Here is a 20,220-nt window from a genome sequence, read left to right as displayed (position 1 = left end):
GCAAAACAATAATTAGTTCTGTGTTGGTTTTTGTATTTCTTTCTTTGACTTCTCAAGAACAATGCAGGGCATTAATGTTGCACTGGGGTCACTTCCAGCAGACACTGCAGTTGAGGAAAAAATTAGCTCTTTCCCAGTAAATCCTCTGTAAAAAAAGACTAACTTAATGTCAAGGTCTTACCAAATGTACCCACTTTCTCTCAGCTTTGGCCAGAGGCCCCTGATGGATCAGCTATAAGACACTGGTGCTCTAATAATTCATGGGATGGGTGCCAGTTCTCCCATGGTACATCCCATGGGGATTCCCATCTGTTGGACAAACCCCTGGGAACTGGCTTCTCACCCTTGGGGGCCCTGCAGCTGCTGGGAGGCATTGCAGTCCCTGGTATGCATAACCTTTATTAGAAATTTACTGGTCAGGTTGGACTCAAGGGAGTTATAATAGCTCACTGGAGCTCCTGCCACACTGCTCCAGGGACAGGTGGGCTGAGTTAGAGCCAGTGCAGGTGCTACTCTGCTACTCTGCAGCCAGGGCTGGGGCCATGTGTGGGCAAATTGCTCTTGTATAAGTCTGTGGTTAGTGTTACTCAGGGAGGTTGACTCTGTCAGCAAGAACTTTTTTGAGTTGTAAAGTTGTAATAATTTAAAGTCATGAAGAAAAAAGGAGCCTAAACAAATTCTCTGGAGCCTGAGAAAAGGACAGTCCTTTTGATTTTTATCTTTAGAAGAAACATTGACCGAAACACTGGGGGTCAAGGGTGTGACTCCTGCAAACAGCTCTTTTCCCATGGTGTGCTGAACCAAGACCTTTGCACTGGACACCTGTACTGGTAGGGATTATGTGTGCCCTAGACCTGAATTCTGTGCTGATTCCTATTCAGCACATCTTGAGGACTTCAACTTTTCCTTTGCAAAAATTTTTAACTCATTTTCTCTTTACTGGTAGGGTGAGTGGTCTCAGAATTAAATTTCAAAGGCAGCAGAAACTAGAAATAGAAGAAACTCTTAATTTTTTTAGATCATTGTTCAGGGAAGTACCTGAGTGAGATCACATTGCAGCTTTTTCTTTGGAAGTGACACTTTATTTCCCTTCTTTACCCTCTTCCCTAATGCCATTTGCTGTCAGAAACACGTCATCTGCATGGGGAAAGACTGGATTTACTGGGAAGGAACGATAAGTATGTGTCTCTGACCAACCACAGCATCCCTCAGCTGTGCCAGTTCACCGTGTGTGTTGATCTCAACCGGACGGCCAATGTCAGCTCCTGGGCAGCATTCTCCTATGACACGAACACCACCTCCACTGACATCAGTGACCTAGAGCTTGGACTCTCTGGAGAAAACAAGCAATTGAGACTGTATCTTTTTGGCACTAGACGAGACATTGAGGTCGACCTGGCCCTTTTTGTGTGGTACAGCGTGTGCTGCTCGTGGGACACCAGGAGACAACTGCTGGAGGTCTATTGCAATGGTCATCTCGTGTATGCAGAGACCCTTGGCAGTGCTGAGTGCCTGAAGCCCAATGGCAGCCTGGTGCTGGGTCATCTGCACAAAAGAAAGGATGGCTTTACTGTGAGGGTCAGCAACAGCTTCATTGGCAGCTTGTACTATTTCCAAATGTGGGACCGTGTGATGAGTCAAGAAGAGCTGCTGGACTGTGCCATGGGCAATACTGTCAGCTGGGAGGAGCAGTGCTGGAACCTCAGCAGCATCCTTCCTGTTGCAGACCGGCACCTGCGCTGTGGTGAGTCTCTGCCAGATTTTCTTTTTCTTGGGGCTTGTGTGTTTCTGGGGATCACAGGCACAGAGCAGGGAACCCTCCAGGGATTGTCTGATAGCCTCTCAGTCACTGCTGCTGTGACTGACCCAAATATTGAAAGGTTCTCAGCAAAGAGAAATGGGAACGTGTCTCACAGGTGATGAACTGCACCAGCAGGTACCATGAACTGCTGGATCCATGTTGTGTTCCACACTGGGAGAAGGGTAACTGGAGCCTGACATTTTCCCAAGAGCGCTGAGAATCTCTCATTTGTCAGATCTTGGCAAGACCTTTGCTTCCACTGTAGATCTACTCCTGACTTTAATTAACTGCAATTAATGAACTCGCTCTTGCACAGAGACTGACAATACACTGGGTAGTGATACCAGTGAGAGCTGGAAATACATACTGAGATTAATGTCCTGTCTGTCAGCTGGAGGAGGCTGCACTTGGCTGTAGTTTGTATGGATTGTCTCTATCAGGTCATACATGTGGAGTCTAGGTGAGAACATCTGGAGAGTGCATATCAGAAACAGCTGTGCCAAAGTGCTGCTGTGGAAAGTGACAGTGCAATGATAACATCATGACTCTAATTGTTACTTAGGCCTTATATCAATTACCAGCTGCAAGGTTTGTTTCTTGTGTTTGTGTGAGTTGTTTACAGACCTGTGCAGTTCTTGGTTCACCTTGGCAGTGGATGGTTCATGCAGTTGTGCTGGGAAGTTGGGCAGCCTGCTTTGTTTTGGAAATCTTACCTTACTTTTTGGAAGGCCAGGGCTCATTTAGGCAAAGTGAGTGAAACTTTTCATATGAACTAGCAGGAAGCACCCTCGAGAAGGTGTCAGGACTTGTAAGCAATAGAATTATCAGAGCAGTTGCTCTGGCTTTGCTTGATACCAGGAGTAGTTATTGTTCTGCCTTTTTGCTTTTTCCAGAGTTCTTGAAGATGATCCTTCACTTTTCCAGCTCAGCTGGGCCTCTGCTGAAAATGTAGAAGTGTATGTTCTCATCCTCTCACTGACTCACTGTCTTCATTTCTTCCTCCCTCTGCCTCACCCACACACTGATTTCTGATTTTCTTCTTAATTTTAAATAATCTTGGAGAGGGGACAAATAGAAAGGATCTGAAAATGACTGCTAATAATACAGAAATGTATTTATTACAGTCCTTTTATTGGTTGGTTTAATTTTTGCTGCTCTTCTATTGGAAACCATACGTATTTACAGGATGCCAAATAAACAGTGTATTAAATTACCAAATCAAAATCCTTGACTAGGACTTTTAAAATGTCAGTGGCACAGTATTTTTCTATCTTCAGATCTCATCTGTCATCACTCCTTAGCCCTCAATCCGTGAATGGAATTACATACATGTTAATTAATACAAATGAAGTTAGAGGATGCAGGTGGCTCATCCCACACCTGCCTGCTGGTAATGATCCTTGACATGTGAGAATAAGCAGATGTATTTATTTTTTTCTTCAGTTGATAATGAGAAAGAGAAAGAAATAAATTAAAATCTGTGAAGTTGTAATTATGCTTAATTTGTCAGGAGGTGAAAATGCCATTGTGAGTGACATTCCTGATTAGAAGGGGTTTGGATTTTATTTGGCCATTTCTCTATTATGGTTTCTTTTTCCCTAGCAGAATTTTCTGTTTCATCCTGGCTGACACAGGGTGATATCATCCATCACCCCTGAGGCAATGGGTTTTGAAACATTATGCTGGTAACAGGAACAGAGTGGAGCCTGGAATGACCCAGCTATATGCAGATTCCTCCTATCTGGAGAGGATCTGCAGCACTGTAATAATCAGGAAGACAAGTTAACCCCTAGGTGTACAAACAGCTTGGTTTATGGCTTGATAAACCACAGTCTAATACCATGTCTGTAGTGCTGCAAGAAAAGAAAAACTCATTTATTCCAGTGATGGGGCATGTCTGCACAGCATTGGCCCTTCTGCCTTCTCCTCACACTTCTTCTATGAAAAGCAGCTCTTAAAAAAGGTTACTAAAAAAGATGTTGGGTTTTCTATGAGCTTGAATCCAGGGACTGATTATCTGTAGCATCACAGTGGGGCTCCCAGAACTCATCTCTGCAGCTTCACACCACAGGAAGGCACACAGGTTTCACCAGAAGCTTAAGATCTGGGATTAAAGTCACCAGGGATGCTGGAATATCCACCTCTTTGCAGTACTGGGGTCAGGTACTCCAGGGTTTGCTCCTTGTATTCTCTCAGTAGTATGTGTTGCGAGGATGGGGAGGGCTTGGTGTGCAAGGGTGCTGGAGGAAAAAGGACATCCCCTTAGTTTCAGGTCCTTCTGTTTACTTCAGAGGAGTTGTTTTCCTTTGTTTCTAGGGTTTTACTTTTAATTTAGTAGATACTTCTGGCTTCTTCTTTTCTGCATATTCACATGTATGTCAAACAGTGGTAGTGGCTGGTGGTAGGAGGTCTGTGTATTCAATATTTAGGTTTGTCTTACAATTGGATGATCTAAGGCTGCTGATCATTTCCAAATAAAGAATCAGTGAATACCCATTATGTCAGGTTGTGTTGCTGACATGTGCAGGCAACAGATTTGAGATGGCAAAGTGGCATCTTGCTCCTGGACTTACTAGTGTTTTAGTGGAAGAGTAAAGCAGAGTGAATTAGTCCTCTTTTTTCCCAACAGTTTAGTACTATCTCAGAAGCAAAAGGCCTGAGTAAAGAGGAGAGATGTCCAAATGAAAATCTAAGATTCATCAAGCACCATGGGAAAAGCAGGGTTGCATTTTTACAGCTTTCTGGGAGCAGCAGGGACTGTGCTACAAAGAGCACTGCTCTGCCAAAGCAGGTTGCTGGACACTTTGGTCTTCGGAGCAGCCCCTGCATCTTTCCTCCTGGCTCAGCTCTCCTCCAGCTCTGAGCATGTTGCCTCTGCTGAGGATACTGCAGGGGCTGAAACTGCTGCTCCCTGGACCATGAGGTGACACCCAAACACAGACTGGCACCTCTGAGGAGCATTGGGAGACTGAAGGTCTGAGCTGAAGACTGAAGAGTCCGAGCTTAGTCTGCAGGAGCCAACCTTGGAGAGATAGCTCAGAGCTTTATATAAGCTCTCTTACAAGAGCTATCTAGTCCTCCTGTTCATGAAGTTGGAACTCAGAAATTGCTCCAGTTTGACTCTGTGCTGAGCACACAGCCTGTGGCTTGATGCAATGGGTAAAATAGCTTCTTGATCAAGGAAGCAGAAGGTTGTGTACTGTAGCATGCCTGTTCAGAAGGGACTTTTGACTTCAGCTGTCCTTTCAACTTCACAAAATAATTTGAAGCTGTTGAGGGTAAAAATATAAGCCTTCAATTTGTTAACAGCCCCTGTTATTGTCCATGGATGTATTGCCATCAATTTGAAGGTGTCAGAGATGGGCTGTTAGATTTCAAGCATGGGTGGTCCTCCTTACCTCTGGACTACGAAAGAGAAAACAATGTTTTATGAAGTGTGGCCCCATCCTCCTTATTTCCCATCACACTCCTTATTCATAGACATTTGGCTTTGTATTCATATGTTAAGTTTACTTGTCTTAGTCAGAGCTAGAATGTCAAGTCTCTGGCACTCATGTGAGTGAAAAAAACAACCCCCAAATTACCAGCATAGCAAGGAGATGGTTCCTAAAATGTTGTGATCCTACTTTTCTTTCCTCCCTGAGGCTTGTAATGTTATACGGTGATTTAGTTCATTGCAGTTTTCTGTACCACATGTGACAAACATCACCCTTTTTGTCCTTGTCTGCCTGGTGATGTGGCAGATTGCATGTGAAATGCAAACATCATATCTGGTTTGACAAGGTGATTCACTTCAAGGAAAATTGGCTACAAATGAATTCTCAGAATTCTTTACTTTGGAAACAACAGGCAGGATGACTGGCATTTCAATGGGAATTCTTATGCCAGGTTATCATTAAACCAGAGACCATGAGTATCAATGTTCATCCCACATGCATTGCTGCATGTTAACCCGTTAGCATTCAGGGTTTGGCAGATGTATTCTCCTGAAGGCTGGCACAGTTTACATGAGCAAGAAGGGAACACAGAACTGCTCTTCAGCATAGGGAATGAAAAAGAACAGTCTTGCATCAACTCTGGTGTTCCTTGTCATCTAAACTCTGCAAATCCTGTTTTCTCCCTTGTTACACTGTAGTTTCCTCTGGAGAAATTAAAAAAAAAAAACCACATGCAGGTGTATTTTCCCCTTTGACTTCACCCTGCAGAGGCCTGGGGACCACCAGCAGCCCGTTGTCACTCTGACCTTTGCTCCCACCCCAATCTTACCTGGACTGTGCCTTTCCTTACACTCTGCCATTGTGGATTTTAGGCCTTCTCATGTTCTTTTCAGCAGGCTCGAGTGAATCATGGTCAACAAGGACTTCGCCCCTCCCCCCACCCCCCCCAGCCAGTAGCACCAATGGTATAATTCCAAGTAAGTGCTAAATTTTAAATGCTGCCATGACCAGCACTGACACCAACTGACATCACACGTGACAATTTAAGATTCGGTCACATGTTTAAGCTATTGCTGCTTAGCAAAGTGTTGTATGTCAGCAGATCCTCCTGTCTCTTCCTGTGTCACAGAATCACAGAGTGGTCGGGGTTGGAAGGGACCTCAAAAGATCATCCAGTCCAACCCCCCTGCCAGAGCAGGATCAGCTAGATTAGGTCACACAGGAACGTGTCCAGGTGGGTTTGAAATGTCTCCAGAGAAGGAGACTCCACAACCTCTCGGGGCAGCCTGTCCCAGGGCTCTGTCACCCTCACAGTGAAAAAAAAAATCCTTATGTTTACATGGAACCTCCTATGCTCCAGCTTGCACCCGTTGCCCCTTGTCATTGGACATTCTTAGCAGGCAGTAAAAGCCAAGTCTGTGCACCCCCAGGTATGAAGCACAGCTTGTCTGTTAAGCTGTGATAACCTGATGATGTCTTTGGGCCCTTAGGCTCTTTTAATAACATAGCAATGCAGCAGGTCACCTGGGACTTGGGCACTTGGAGTGTGGGATTTCCCAAAGAGCCTCTGGGACTGTGTGTCACAGAGGAGAGGAGGACTTAAGGTTGCTTTAAGAATCACCATCGAAGATACTAGAAAAGTGTTTTTAATACAAATTTGTAAAAGTCCAATTTAGTAGAGTTGGATGGCAAGGTTCACTCTGTTACTTACAACACGGAAGGAACATGTAAAGGTTGGAATCAAGTTGAAGAGATTTCCACAGGTATTGGGGGAAATGCCATCGCCATGCAGCCCAGGGGGAGGTGGTCTGCACCCCCACACCCTGGGAATGGGAAACACAACTAGGGTTGAAAGGAGGGGTCAGGAGATGAGGAGGGGTGCAGACACCTTCTGTGCAAACTACAGGATGCATCTCACTTACGTTCTTTTCTTACAGTTGCCTTCTTTAATGTTCACATGAACTTTTCCCTTTCCTACACAACTGAGAGAGCTCCTGATTACTATGATGCAAGGAAGCTTCTTGAAAACTGGGTGAGCAGCTTACTTTTCTCATTCCATGTATTTCTAGCAGGTATCTGATGGTGAGGACAGGTGGTGCAGTACACAAACTTAGGGGACAACACAGGAATCAGTACCTTTGTAACAGTACTGTGGCATTTCATGTTATCCAGTGCATTTTTAACAGGATAGAATTAAACTCAGAAGGAAGGGGAAAGTGCTGACGTTTTGTAAAATCCTTCAGCCTTTTTCATCAGAGTTTAGATCTTTTATGGCAATTTTAAATTTACAAGCAAGTCTAGATGATGTATTGATAAATCAAGTTAACAGGAATGTTGCTGTTTTCTTTCCAGTTTAGTGTTGTATTTACTGGAGAAGAATTTGTTGTGACAAACTTTAAAGTCAGGTAAGGCTCTGGCTATGTAGTGCTGTCACCTTCACCCTCTGTCCTTTGAGTGAAACTGCAGCCAGGTTCCAAATTTCCATTTCACAACTGACTAGTCCTATTACAAAGGTGTTATATATATGTATGTGTGTGTATATATATATAAATTATTATATAATATAATTTATATTGTTTATTTTTTTTTATTCTTACTTTGAAGTGATTATTCTGTTCTCTTTTGCTTGCAGACGTAATTATCCACAAGGCAGTGTCTATAAGAGGGCTCATGTATGTAATTTGTTACTTTATTCTTTTAAAATCTACTTTTTCTTATCTCTGCATAGAGGATATAGTAGTTGCATCTTCTAAATACTGGTAACTATTATGTTTTATTGAACTTATTGAACACTGGCCATCAACCTGGTAGATGCACCCCATGGAAACAACTGGGCTGGAGAGCTCCTGTGTGTCCATGGATATTGGTTAAGTTGTGTGAAGACAAGGGAATGCTGGATGTGCCCAGAACTCCTTGCAAGCCTTCTGCTTTGCAGTGGCCTTCTGGTGAGCACACTCATTGACCAGTGGTGGCTACAGATCAGCTCTGTTCTCTGCATGAGGCAGCATCAGTGCACAGTCAGGTGCTGTTTTATCCTGAGCTACCTCTAGAAGTTCTGTGAAACAAAAGCTGCTCGAGGCTCAGGTCCCAATAACATTTAAAGCCATCGGATCTATTTTAATGAGAACATTTTAATGAGCTTCTGCTGTTTGCTTTTCTTAAAAATCCAACTTCTGCCAGCTGATTCTGACCATCTTCTAACTTTTTGTGTCCTTCTGTGCAAACTTGAAGAGGAGGGTAAAGCAGATGGCACAAAGGTAAGAGCCATGGTTATGAACTGGGTTTCCACAGTTCATATTGATTTCATTTTTAGGGTGAGGAGGACTTAAACCCTTCCTTGGCTGGTTTAGTTTCAGAGTAACTGTGAAAACTTTAGTTGTATAAAACAGAAAAGCACAAGTGGAGTGAGAACCCCAGTAATGTATGAATTGGGGAAATGTATTTGAGCATTCAAGGCTTCCCTCTCACACCCCATATCTTGGGAGGCTCAAAGTGCTTCCATGGCAAGCTGGAAGGTTTGTGCTGCACTGTGGGAGCTGCCTGTGAGCAGTGTCCTTCCCTGGGGCCAGAGCAGTGAGTGGACTGTGCCCAGGAAGGCTCCTGGGATGAATGTACTAATGTACATAAGAAGTGGCATTTGGTGACATTTGCCATGGGACTGTACTTAGGGTGAACAAAATATATTGAAAAAAAGAAACAATTCAATATAATTTTCTGGGATACTCCTTTTGTAGCCACTTGTAATTGTGAAATGTTACTAATATGGTTACTAATATGGTAGTCTTGGTTGTGTATTGTGTTTGTAGCTACATCTGTAAGGCCATTATAAAGGCCACATCACATGAGACACAAGAAGTGCTGAGTCTCAAGATCAAACACTTGCTGAATGACACTTACAGAGAGGGGCCATTATCCTTGCATGTGAAACCTGAAGATGTGGCTGTCAAGCCAATAGGTAACACATCATTAATACCTCATGGGAAATCACATGCTTTGTACTTCTGGATGCAAGTGTTTAATCACATTTAAATTTAATGGAGAGGTTAGGCCAAAAAGCATCCTTACAAGTAGCCAGACTGACCTCATCTGATGCACAGGCTGTACAACATCATGCAGTGACTCCAAGATCAAAAACTTAGGTTTCAGACAAATGGAGTTAAGCTAAGATTTGAATCCTGGTGCCAAGGGAAGTCTGAGGACCTTTGCAATGAGGGAAGGTCAGGCTGATGCAGCTGCAAAGCCAGGAGCTCCTGCTCATAGACAGTGCCCCAGGGTCCCCCAACACAAGAAGGACAAGGAGCTGTTGGAGCAAGTCCAGAGGAGGCCACAGAGGTGATCCTAGGGCTGGAGCAGCTCTGCTCTGGGGACAGGCTGAGAGAGTTGGGGTGTTCAGCCTGGAGAAGAGAAGGCTCCAGGGAGACCTTAGAGCTGGGGAGGTACTTTTTACTAGGGCTTGGAGTGATAGGACAAGGGGTAAGGGTTTCAAATTGAAAGAGGGTGGATTTAGATGAGGTATCAGGAAGAGGGTGGTGAGACACTGGCACAAGTTTTCTAGAAAAGTTGTGGATGTCCCATCCTGGAAAGTCTTCAAGGGCAGGTTGGATGGGGCTTGGAGCAGCCTGGTCTAGTGGGAAGTGTCCCTGCCCATGCAGAGGAGTTGGATCTAGATGATCTTTAAAGTCCCCTTACAATACAGCAGTAAGCCAGAGAGAGCAGCCAACAGACTGTACCTGATACCAAAGCCTTACAAAAGATCAGCTGCAGACAATAAAACTACAAGCCTGGAGGAAAGATGTTGATGGGATAATAAGGGGCAGTGTGAAAGCACCCTCAGAGAGATGAGAGCAGCCTGCAAGATGTACTGACATTGAATGTGGTTTGTGATGCTAGGAGACTGATGCTTTACCTTCAAGAGAAGGTCAGAGAAGAACAGGTGAAATATTTAAACAGAATGTTTTCTTGCAGCCAATGAACTTGTAAAATACTCATATCCAATCTGCAAATTACAGCCCAGTCCCATCAGGAAAGCAGGTTCAGAGAACAGCTGGGTCCTGGGGTGTCAGGGAGGTTCTTCTTTTTAACTATTACATCTTTTAAAAGAGCTTTTATGCATTTCATCCTCAGTGCTAATGGATTGTCCAGAGAGCTTTTCACAGACGAATTACAAGGGCAGTTATTCCTGGCCACTAACAAGTCCAGCTACCAAAGTGGAGATCAGCTGCAGGAAAAACCCTCAGCAGTCTGCTCAAAGGAGCTGGTGGGTAATGAGATCATCTCCTTTATCTCCTTTTGGTTCTTACATGGGAAACAGGAGGGATCACCAGGCATTGGGTGAGGGGAACCAGGTGGTGGCCTGTCCTGGCACACAGCAGGACCATGCCAACTAAGATACAGAAGATACAGGGCCAGTCCAGCACAGGCTGCAGGGAAAGGGAGTGTGGAGGCCAGCACAGGAGAAACTCACCTTTCTGCTTGAGCAGGGAGGGGAAACAGATGCACTGAAGCCTTTTGTGCCAGCCATTCCCTGCTCTCTGCCCTCCAGTACCTCTCCATGCATTTAAAATTGCTCTGGCATTTGGGCTCTGCTCCCACTCTACTCAGTGAGTGCTCAGTCAAATCTGACTTGCACGTCAATGCTCAAAATTTGGTTTATTAACCAGTTTCTTAGCTACCTGTATGAGTAATATGAGGAACATAGATTATTTCTTTTATTTTTCTTGTAACAACATGCACTGTTTCCATATTTCAGTGCAATTAATATTGAACGTGAGCAAGCTTTGTGGAAGAAACCAAATATGACTGCATGCAAATTACTGGAAGAACTTCCAAATAATATTTTAGACCTCCATGATACCACAATAACAGAAGGTAAGGCACAAGATGCTTCTGTGACACAGTGAATCAAAGCAAAAAGTTACTCTCAGATAATGCTTATGTTGGACATCTGATGAACTGAAGCAATTAGGTTATTTTATGTACATCCTACTCTTAAAGTAATCTTAAAGTCATCTTAAGGTGTTTTTAATGTAGAATAATTTTGCAGGTGCTTCAAAGTTCTTTACCTATCACTTTGAAGATTTGTCTTAAATCCTAAACTTAGATTTAGGAAGAAAATAACCAGTGTTTAATGTGTCAGGTTTTGCTTGTCTACACTCTCTCCATTACCACATCAGAACAGTTGATAATGTTCTGTAGATCTCATACAAAGCAGCACAAATCAGTGTATGGAACTTAAAAGTTTGTGCTGTGATTCATATAAACTATAAGGTGACTGTTATGACCTGATGGTTTCTTTTTTTTTAAGCTTTACCAAACTGTGAATTGTTTGAATGATGAACCAAAACAATTCCATAGCTTATCCACCTACTCAGCAGCAGCAAATAAAGAATAGATCACTGAAAGATCTCTGCAGTTGCACACGGTCTGTCTGACTCCTGGGGTGTAAAACTCTGCTTCTATAAACAAATCGGTGCAGGATGATGAATGAATGGCAAATAGAGCTTTTCAGGCTATGCCATTCAGAATTTGCTTGTGCTGCTAGACCAGCTCAGCAGCATTTGGGGAGAGGGGCAGATCTTGTGTAATTTTGATCCCACAAATGCTTGTAAATGTCACCAAAGTTGAAACTAAATACTACTCACAGATCATTTTTATAATCCAAAAACAGACAATAATATTGTTATGAAAAGTACCTTGTTTTCTTCCTTTGAAACACAACCTGAGATGTCAAGATTTTGCTTGGAAGTTTTGGCCAGTTTTGTTTGCACGTTGAGAGCTTATTGACTTACTGAGTGATAATTGTGTAGCAGGTCAGAAGCATCATGAGCAAAAGGAAGGAGGAGAAGCAGATTAACTCCTTGCTTTAACATAGAGACACATAGCTCTATAGCTAGACCTGAGCTGTACCACATAAATCATCTGTACTTTCTTTTTCCAGAGAATGCAGAAGATGTTGTGCAGCATATTTCATACCTCTTGCCAGATGCAGCACTGCATTTGGAAGAGTTAGAGATCATTGCAAGTAAAATTTCTGATATTGTAAGGCTGGCAGATCTGAGCATGATGCTTGCAGAGACTATATTGTCCATCCTAGACTATATTTTGCTGCAAAAAATAGAAGATCAGAACATCAGAAAAATGACAAATAGGTAAGTAAGATAACTTCCACAGAAGTGGCTTCCTAATTGAAAATGGCATTCTGGAGTAATTAATGGTTTATGTCTGTTCAAACGTCACCACAAGGGTCAGCAATGTCCATACAAACCACAGCAGGTTTTACAAGTTCTGCCTTCCAGATGGAATGGAGTATCTGACTGGGTGTGAATTTTCACTTGGGTCTTCCCAGAACCACCTCATGTTGCCCCTGCAGGACAGTTCCACCTACCAGAGCTTTGGCTTAGACATGGTAACTCCACTGTTTGGCACCACCTGACCCTGTGCCAGACAACACCCTCTCTGCTCCAACATGGACCCATTCTGCTCTGGTGATTGCTCCCTCTGATCATAAATTAGAACACTTTTTAGCTGATTGTTTCCTGGCTGCATATTATGAAGCCAGGAGAAAGTTACAAGAGATGTTTTGTTTTGTTTTTCTTGCTGTTCCTCTTGGAAAAGTATCCTGAAGACAACCGAGGAGATGGGCTATAAGGTGACTTACACAGAAAGAAACACATCACTTGTCACCACCTCCTTGGCTTTGTTGGTGACTCGTCCAGATCCCAGCATGTTTGGAGGTCTGGCCTTTGGAGTTACCTCCTACAGCAGAGGTGGGAATCTCCAGGTGAGAGTGAAGAATAACTTCGGGCACCACTGAGCATACCAGGCAGCCCTGCTGCTCTTTTGTGTGTTTGACCTGAGGCAGGCAGGTCTGAGCACGTCCTCTCTCTCCTGCAGATCAACGTTCAAGAAAACCCTTTCAGAAAGGCCTTGGCTTCTGTGTTTTTACCAAAATCACTGAAGAAATTCCTAGGGATTGAGCACTCTGACCCAGACAAGCATTCAAGGATCCAGTTTAAGTTCTTTGGCACTACTTCACTCTTCGTGGTAACTACAACTCCAAACAAACACTGACACTGTTCTGTGTGTAGAAATGAAAAATCCTGAACAGCATCATCTCTTTTGGGCCCATTTAGCATCAGGCTGATGGAGCACTAAGAAATGTGCAGGGAAGATGCACCCAGGCAGCAAAACCTTCCCTGTAGAAATGATGCTCTGAGAGGTGTCTGCAGACCTGACACCTTTGTTCATGTTCTGTAGCTGATGTTAGTCCAGTACCACTCTTGTGTAGGAAGAGAGCACACACTCATCTTGTGATAGTGAGCTCTTGCTTAAGGAACTAAATATCATTAAAATAATTTCAAGATTTATCTCCCCATTAAAATAACAGCAGCACTGATATGCAACACTCAGGGCTGTTCTAGTATTTGCTGTTTTCTTAATTCAAGGGTGGGGGTGGGGTGTAATTAAAAAGGGAGACTTTTCTTCTGGCATGATGGAGCACTCAGTGTGCTGAGCAAAGCTTCTCACACAGGAGAAGCCTTCACAGTTGTGTCTGCTGTCTAATGAGCTAAATAACGTGCAACTGGATGTGTTGACGTACAGAAATGATGATGCAGCTTTCTCAGTCCAGCTGATGCATCTGAAACTCTGTTCTGCTTCAGCTGATGTGGAGACTGTCCCTGAAGTTACAGTTTGCCACATTTTCTAATGAAGGAGCAAGTCCCAGGGTGTTTGGCTGATCCCTCTTTCCAAGAAACACAAATTTTAAAAAAATGGAAGCATGGAAGAGCAGGATTGCTGGTAACTGAAATCACTTGGGATTCTTTGCATCTGAATATGGTTTTCCACTGTAGGATGACAGTTTAAAGGAGGAGAGGCTGAATACTTATGTTGTGAGTGCCAGCATTGAAAACACATCCGTTCAGAACCTCCGTGAGCCTGTGACTGTTACTCTGCAGCACATACACCAAAATACGGTAGGTGTGTTCATCTTGTCAAGGGCTTGTTGAAGAAGACCCCATTTCCCTCACCATAAACTGGCAACAGGACAAATAGGCTTAAACATTTTGCTGCCTGATCTCTCCCTGATAAATCAACCAAAACATCGACAGACCACACGAATCTTGGTGTTTAGTTCCTGCACGTTAGTAAAGCTTGTGTCTCCACTCCAAATCCATGCTTAGTAGCAAGGGGTGTTTTCATTGCTTCCTTATGTTGATCTGGCCAGGTTTTTTTCAAGGAATAGTTTATTTGCTATAAAATGGCAAGTTTTGAGTTTGACTGAAATGATTTGCAGATGCTCTGAATTCAGCAAATTGTTTTAGTCACAAAAAGGAGTACATTTATTAAAAAATCAAAACATTGCACAGATTTTTTCCATATTAATTTGCTTTGTTCTGTTTCAAAACTAAAATGTATCTGAAATTATTTTTGATGGTCAAACTTGTTGCCTGTTTTCCACCTTCACATTTTTGTGTTGCAAGTATTTGTGGTCCAACGTAAGATGGAGAAAGTCCAGAGGAGGCCACAAAGATGATCCAAGGGCTGGAGCACCTCTCTTGTGAGGACAGGCTGAGGGAGGTGGGGCCGTTAAACCTGGAGAAGAGAAGGCCCTGGGGACACTTTAGAGAACCTCCCAGTGCCTGAAGGGGCTCCAAGAAAGATGGGGAGGGACTTTTTACAGGGGCTTGTAGTGAGAGGACAAGGAGTAAGGGATTAAAACTGGAAGAGGGGTGATTGAGGTTAGACACAAGGAGGAGATTCTTCAGTCTGAGGGTGGTGAAACATTGGCCCAGGTTGCCCAGGGAAGCTGTGGCTGCCCCATCCCTGGAAGTGTTCAAGGGCAGGTTGGATGGGGCTCTGAACAACCTGGGCTGGTGGGAGGTGTCCCTGCCCATGCAGGGGTTTTAAGGTCCCTTCCAACCTAAATCATTCTATGACGATGATGTTGCAAACCCAGGGCAGAACAGAATTATTCAATAAGATGAATCTGATGAAAGTTCAGGTTAACTAGAGCTTGAAAATGATGTTTTTATGGCAATATGCTCTTTTCATTCAGTTCTAATATATACCCAGACATTTCATCTAGATACCCCCTCTCTTCTGTCATTTTTACTCCACCAGGCCATCTGGCACCTCTGATTTTTTTTCCTCGAGCTTTTAAAAATATCCTAATTAAATATTTAATGAGATACCATCCTAACCTACATCTTTGGCTCTCTGCCTAGTTATATTTGACAGTCTACAGATCACATGTCTTAACAGCTGATCTGTTAGGGTGGCTTCCTGTGCTTTATTAAACTTGATTAATAATAAAAGAAAATGAATCTGTGCCTTGGGAGAGTTTGCTGCAGCATTATAAGTAATAAACTAGAACGTACCCAAAGGAAAACATTGCATTAAATACCCATCTTAATCTGTTTGCAATATGCAGGCAGGTTTTATTTACTCTTAGGTGTCTTCCCTGCCTGGTTTCAGAGACAGTGGAAACACTGACATTCTAAAATAGAGGTATTCTTGTGTTGAGAATTGGTTTTGTTTTGTTTTTTACTGTGTTAAATCTCAGGTTGTTATTTTATCTCTTAGTCACAGCTTTTGAATTTCACCAGTAATTGGGGACGACATCTCAGATACCAGATGAAGGCCATGAGATCAGACACAGGAATTGATGTGAGCTGCAAAACTTGTCAGATTTTCTGCTGCCCTTAAAAGACACTAGGAGATACAGAAAGGCCAGGAAAACTGGGAAAATCACTAATTCCCAGGATTTCCCTTGGTGCAGGGAAGGTCAAAATTGGGACCCTCTGCAGTTTTTCAGTGGCACAGATGAGATGGCCAATATCCCAGCTGGTTCCCCATGTCTAAGTGTCCAAATGTCTGAACTGCTGGCATCTCCAGTGAGCTGCAGACCCCCTGTAGCCCCACCATGCCAGTCATCACAGAGATCAGTGGGCTTTCAGTACAGAGATCAAATCAATCTGCCTTAGTTATAAACCCTGATGAGAGGCACGATGCACCATCTGCAAGTGCAGGCATCATACAGACACACTGAATGAATGTCACAGCCTCCTTTCTCTCTGCCTGCAGGGTAATGCAGCAGTGCACTGTGTCTTTTGGGACTTTCAGAAGAACAGTAAGTGTTATTTACAGAGCTGCCAGGCTCTCTCTTGTCACCAGTCTCACAGAGTGTTTGGCTCCTTGACCCTGTAGCTTGAAACTCCGAGGCTGTCCTGCTGGCTAGTGTTATTTACAGAGCTGCCAGGCTCTCTCTGTCACCAGTCTCACAGAGTCTTTGGCTCCTTGACCCTGCAGCTTGAAACTCCGAGGCTGTCCTGTTGACTGTCTCACTGGTTTCCACTGACATGGCTACCTCAATGTGTGTTACTCCTGGGGGAGACATATCTGGCATTGTATAATGGTGCATCTACATGGAGAAGAAGACTTAGCCTAAGAAAAGTGCAGGAAGGCAGTGAAACATCAGATGATTTCTCACAGTTACTTCAGGGAAGTCAGTGGGGGCTTTGCTGTGGTCAGGTCTTGAACATGGCTAGGTAGTCAACAGGCACAGCAAGAGCAGTGTGCTTTGGGGTAACTCAGAACATGAGGGAGAGGTTTTTTTCTCTGCTATTATTAGTGTTAGAATATATATATATTTAAAATTAGAGCTTAGCATCTGAATCTGGCATAGGTGCCACATAAATAGGCTTATAAATTTAATCTTGCCAGTGAAGATCTATCTTTTCCAATGCTACACTCTGCTTCAACAAATCCTCTACTCTGTGAATACTTCTTGCCTTCTGTGTTTCCATACCCCTTACCTTCCTGCTTTCTCTGTGTGCCTGCATGCAAATTACTCTTTAAATATTTCTTCATCCCACCAAAGGCTTTCATCCAAGTTTTGGGGTGCTCAAGCAACTACAGAAAATGTGTTCCTGTGTGAAATCTCACTTGTGAGCTGCTAAATGACCCTGAAATCTGTACTAACTTGAGCTCAGATTCACACATTCTGCACACTGCAGAGCTATAAATGACTGAGCATGACTAACTCTGCTTAAAAATCCTTTTTTTCTCTATTACACAGATGGACTGGGTGGATGGAATAGATCAGGGTGTGAAATGGAATATACAGAAATGAATTACACAATCTGTTTTTGTAACCATCTTACCCATTTTGGAGTCCTGCTGGTAAGTACGTGTGAATTATCTCCAAAAAAGTCCTGTGGCACTAGACAAAGTCATCACTAGTTTTGGGGAGAGATGGGAGATTCATGGCTCTACAACCTGTTAACTGCAATTTTGCCAAGCTCAGTAATAACAAACAAAACAGTTACAATTATTTTAATGGTATAAAGTCTCCTAAATGTCAGTTGCTTCGAGGCAAATACATTTTACAGGTGTAGTTTGTACTTTTTTTGCAACGTAACTTAATCAACATGGATGGGTTCCTTGCTGCGTTGGGAATGCTGTGTCAAATGAATTACCTGCCAGTTGCAACTAATGGCATTGTATCTCTCAGAAAGTTGTAACTCCATCAGAAAGGGAACTTTAATGTAAATACCACCTTTATTTCTCTGGGATATAGAGCAAACTGCCTCTGAAAGTTAAATGTTAAAGGAATGAGGGGATTGCTTGAGAACGGGCTGCAACAAATGCAAAGTGTTGGGCAAGTTCAAAGCAAATTGAGGAGATTAAAGTTGTCTAATCCAGTAGGATACACCCTATAGGCCATGGAAAGGCCATCCCTTTGCTGCCCACCTGCCTCTAGAGGCCAGCATTGCCCTGTGCTGAGACAGGCACGGAAACCCTCCCTGGTGGGAAAAACGGAACTTCTCCAGGAAGGAACTGAGATGTTACATATTTCAGGCACCTTGCTGAAGTTTCCATTCAAACAGAGAATTCAGTCTGATTTGAAGATCACATTTTTTCTGCCCAGCCACTGTGGTCATCAGCACGTGGGGAGTATTTCACAGCACCACTGATGGCACATCAGAGATGGAGGTTACTAGACTGAGGTTCAAAGTTCCACCAAATAGAAGAAAAACTGTGGCTGGGAACAACAAAATCCTCTCCATGTCAGTCCTGGCAGCAGCTGTGGAGGGGCAGGGCCCAGCCCCCTGGCTGGTTTTCACAGAGGGATGTTCTCTGGACATGGAGGAGCCTCCCACGCTCCAAGACATTTAGCAGGTTTGTGCAGTTCCAGGCATGGCAGCTGCACTGAAACACACTAGAGTTTCTTCTCCAAAGCAAGTTCCCAGTGGAATAATTTTGCCAAGATCCTGTAATCCTTGTTGGATTCACAAGTTGAAATTCACAACTTATTACTGGATAATTTAAATACTGCATATTTTTACTAGTTTGGATATTCTGTAGGACTGTACAATAAGAAGCACATAAAAATGTTAATGGAAACCCTCCAAAAGTAGCAGTAAGCAGAACAGAAATGGATTTATGTGGAAAACCAATTTCTTTATCTGTTTTGGCAAACAACTGTGATTCTTTCTCTTGTAACACAGGACTTATCCCGGACAGAGACAGATGCCACCCATGATCGTGTTTTAACTCTGCTAAGCTATGCAGGATGTGGTGCTTCTTCCCTTTTCTTGGGTATAACACTGGTGACATATCTAGCCCTTGAGTAAGTCTGATCTTTCTTCTTACACGGCTTTTAACCATTTAGCCATAATGAACTTGCAGTAACTATCAGAATATTTGGCAGTATTTGATGCTGTGAGGTACAGGAGGGAAGACTGAGAGCTGACAGTAGCAACATTGCTTTATTTTGACTTGGGACTGTGGTCGCAGGTACTAAAATACTCCTGCTTCAATTCCAGAACTAGTCTGAGCTGTTCAGCAACTTCTGTGTTCCTAAACTTCTGCCATTTCCAACATTTACCCATGGGCGTGGGTAAAATGCTATGTCAAGAACCTGGAGTATTCCCTGTACATACGCTGGATGATCCCAGCAGTCTGGGGTGTTCCCTGTACAAAGGCTGTACCTGGGACGGTGTCAACAGTAAAACAGGGAAACTTTTCTCCTCTCTTGCTCTTGGTCTTGTCTTTCTAACCCACCTTTTGGATAGGTTTTGTTTTGTACTGGATGTGCCTGAAGCTCCTGGCATGCTTGGGCCCTAGGCTTAGGTAACTGGGTGCTTTCATAATCCAGTAATTTTGCCATAACAATAATACTGAATGCAGTAGTACAAAGATGATGTTAAGGCTGTCCCTCCTCCACCTGGTGTAGCAATCCTAGCTGGTCTCCAGGTGTAGAGAAGCTCTGCTTTTTCAGGCTGGGAGATCTGCTTCAAAAACACACGAGTGATGTGATAAAAACCACTAATGCAGATACAACTTACACCACAAGAAGCCAATTTCTAATATTGACATGTACAGAATTGGTGCTGCTTGGCACTAGTGACTGCACCCAGCTCAATTCGTGTAGGCATCACCTCCTGGACTGTCCCCTTCCTTTTAGAAAGCTGCGGAGAGACAACCCTTCAAAAATCCTGCTCAACCTTTGTGCCTCACTGCTGATGCTCAACATGCTCTTCCTCACCAATTCCTGGCTGTCCTCCTTCCACCAGCCAGGTCTCTGTGTCACCGTGGCCGTACTCCTTCACTATTCCCTTCTTGCAGCTTTCACATGGATGTGGCTGGAGTCTGTTCACTTCTACTTGGCTCTTGTCAAAGTTTTCAATGTTTATGTCCCAAAATACATCCTAAAATGCTGTCTTGCTGGCTGGGGTAAGTAAAGGGAATTTTTTTCTCCACTTCTGTACTTGTTAACTTCTCTAAGACAGGGACATATTTGCAAAAGTCAGGACACTGAGCTGATAGAAATGTGGTGAGCTGTATGGGTGGATTTCTTCTCCAGGCAGGTTGAGCTGAAGTTTCTTCTGCCCAGGGAGACATTAGCAGAAAGTGCCTGTTGCTCCCTGCAGAGTCATATGCAAGTAAAGGCAACGGTGGAAGGAACTGCTTTCCCTA

At 43.5% G+C, this 20,220-nt stretch overlaps 1 protein-coding gene across 1 annotated transcript in view; it reads left to right on the top strand.

Annotated features, from left to right (window-relative positions):
- The window catches only part of GPR112 (G protein-coupled receptor 112), a 50,055-nt gene extending 32,684 nt beyond the window's left edge, over nt 1–17,371 (top strand). Inside the window, exons 3-11 of the mRNA XM_009999686.1 lie at nt 1,203–1,744; nt 7,176–7,270; nt 7,591–7,643; nt 9,045–9,193; nt 12,176–12,386; nt 12,853–13,018; nt 13,132–13,281; nt 14,091–14,213; nt 17,318–17,371. Coding sequence (XP_009997988.1) covers nt 1,203–1,744; nt 7,176–7,270; nt 7,591–7,643; nt 9,045–9,193; nt 12,176–12,386; nt 12,853–13,018; nt 13,132–13,281; nt 14,091–14,213; nt 17,318–17,371 — 1,543 coding nt within the window. The remainder of the gene's footprint in view (nt 1–1,202; nt 1,745–7,175; nt 7,271–7,590; nt 7,644–9,044; nt 9,194–12,175; nt 12,387–12,852; nt 13,019–13,131; nt 13,282–14,090; nt 14,214–17,317) is intronic.
- Nucleotides 17,372–20,220: the final 2,849 nt, after the last annotated feature.

The sequence above is a fragment of the Chaetura pelagica genome, unplaced genomic scaffold (genome assembly GCF_000747805.2).
Source record: "Chaetura pelagica isolate M959 unplaced genomic scaffold, ChaPel_1.0 scaffold456, whole genome shotgun sequence".
Lineage (NCBI taxonomy): Eukaryota > Metazoa > Chordata > Aves > Apodiformes > Apodidae > Chaetura > Chaetura pelagica.
The sequence above is the reverse complement of the archived record's forward strand: the minus strand, read 5'-3'. Positions and strand labels throughout refer to the sequence as shown.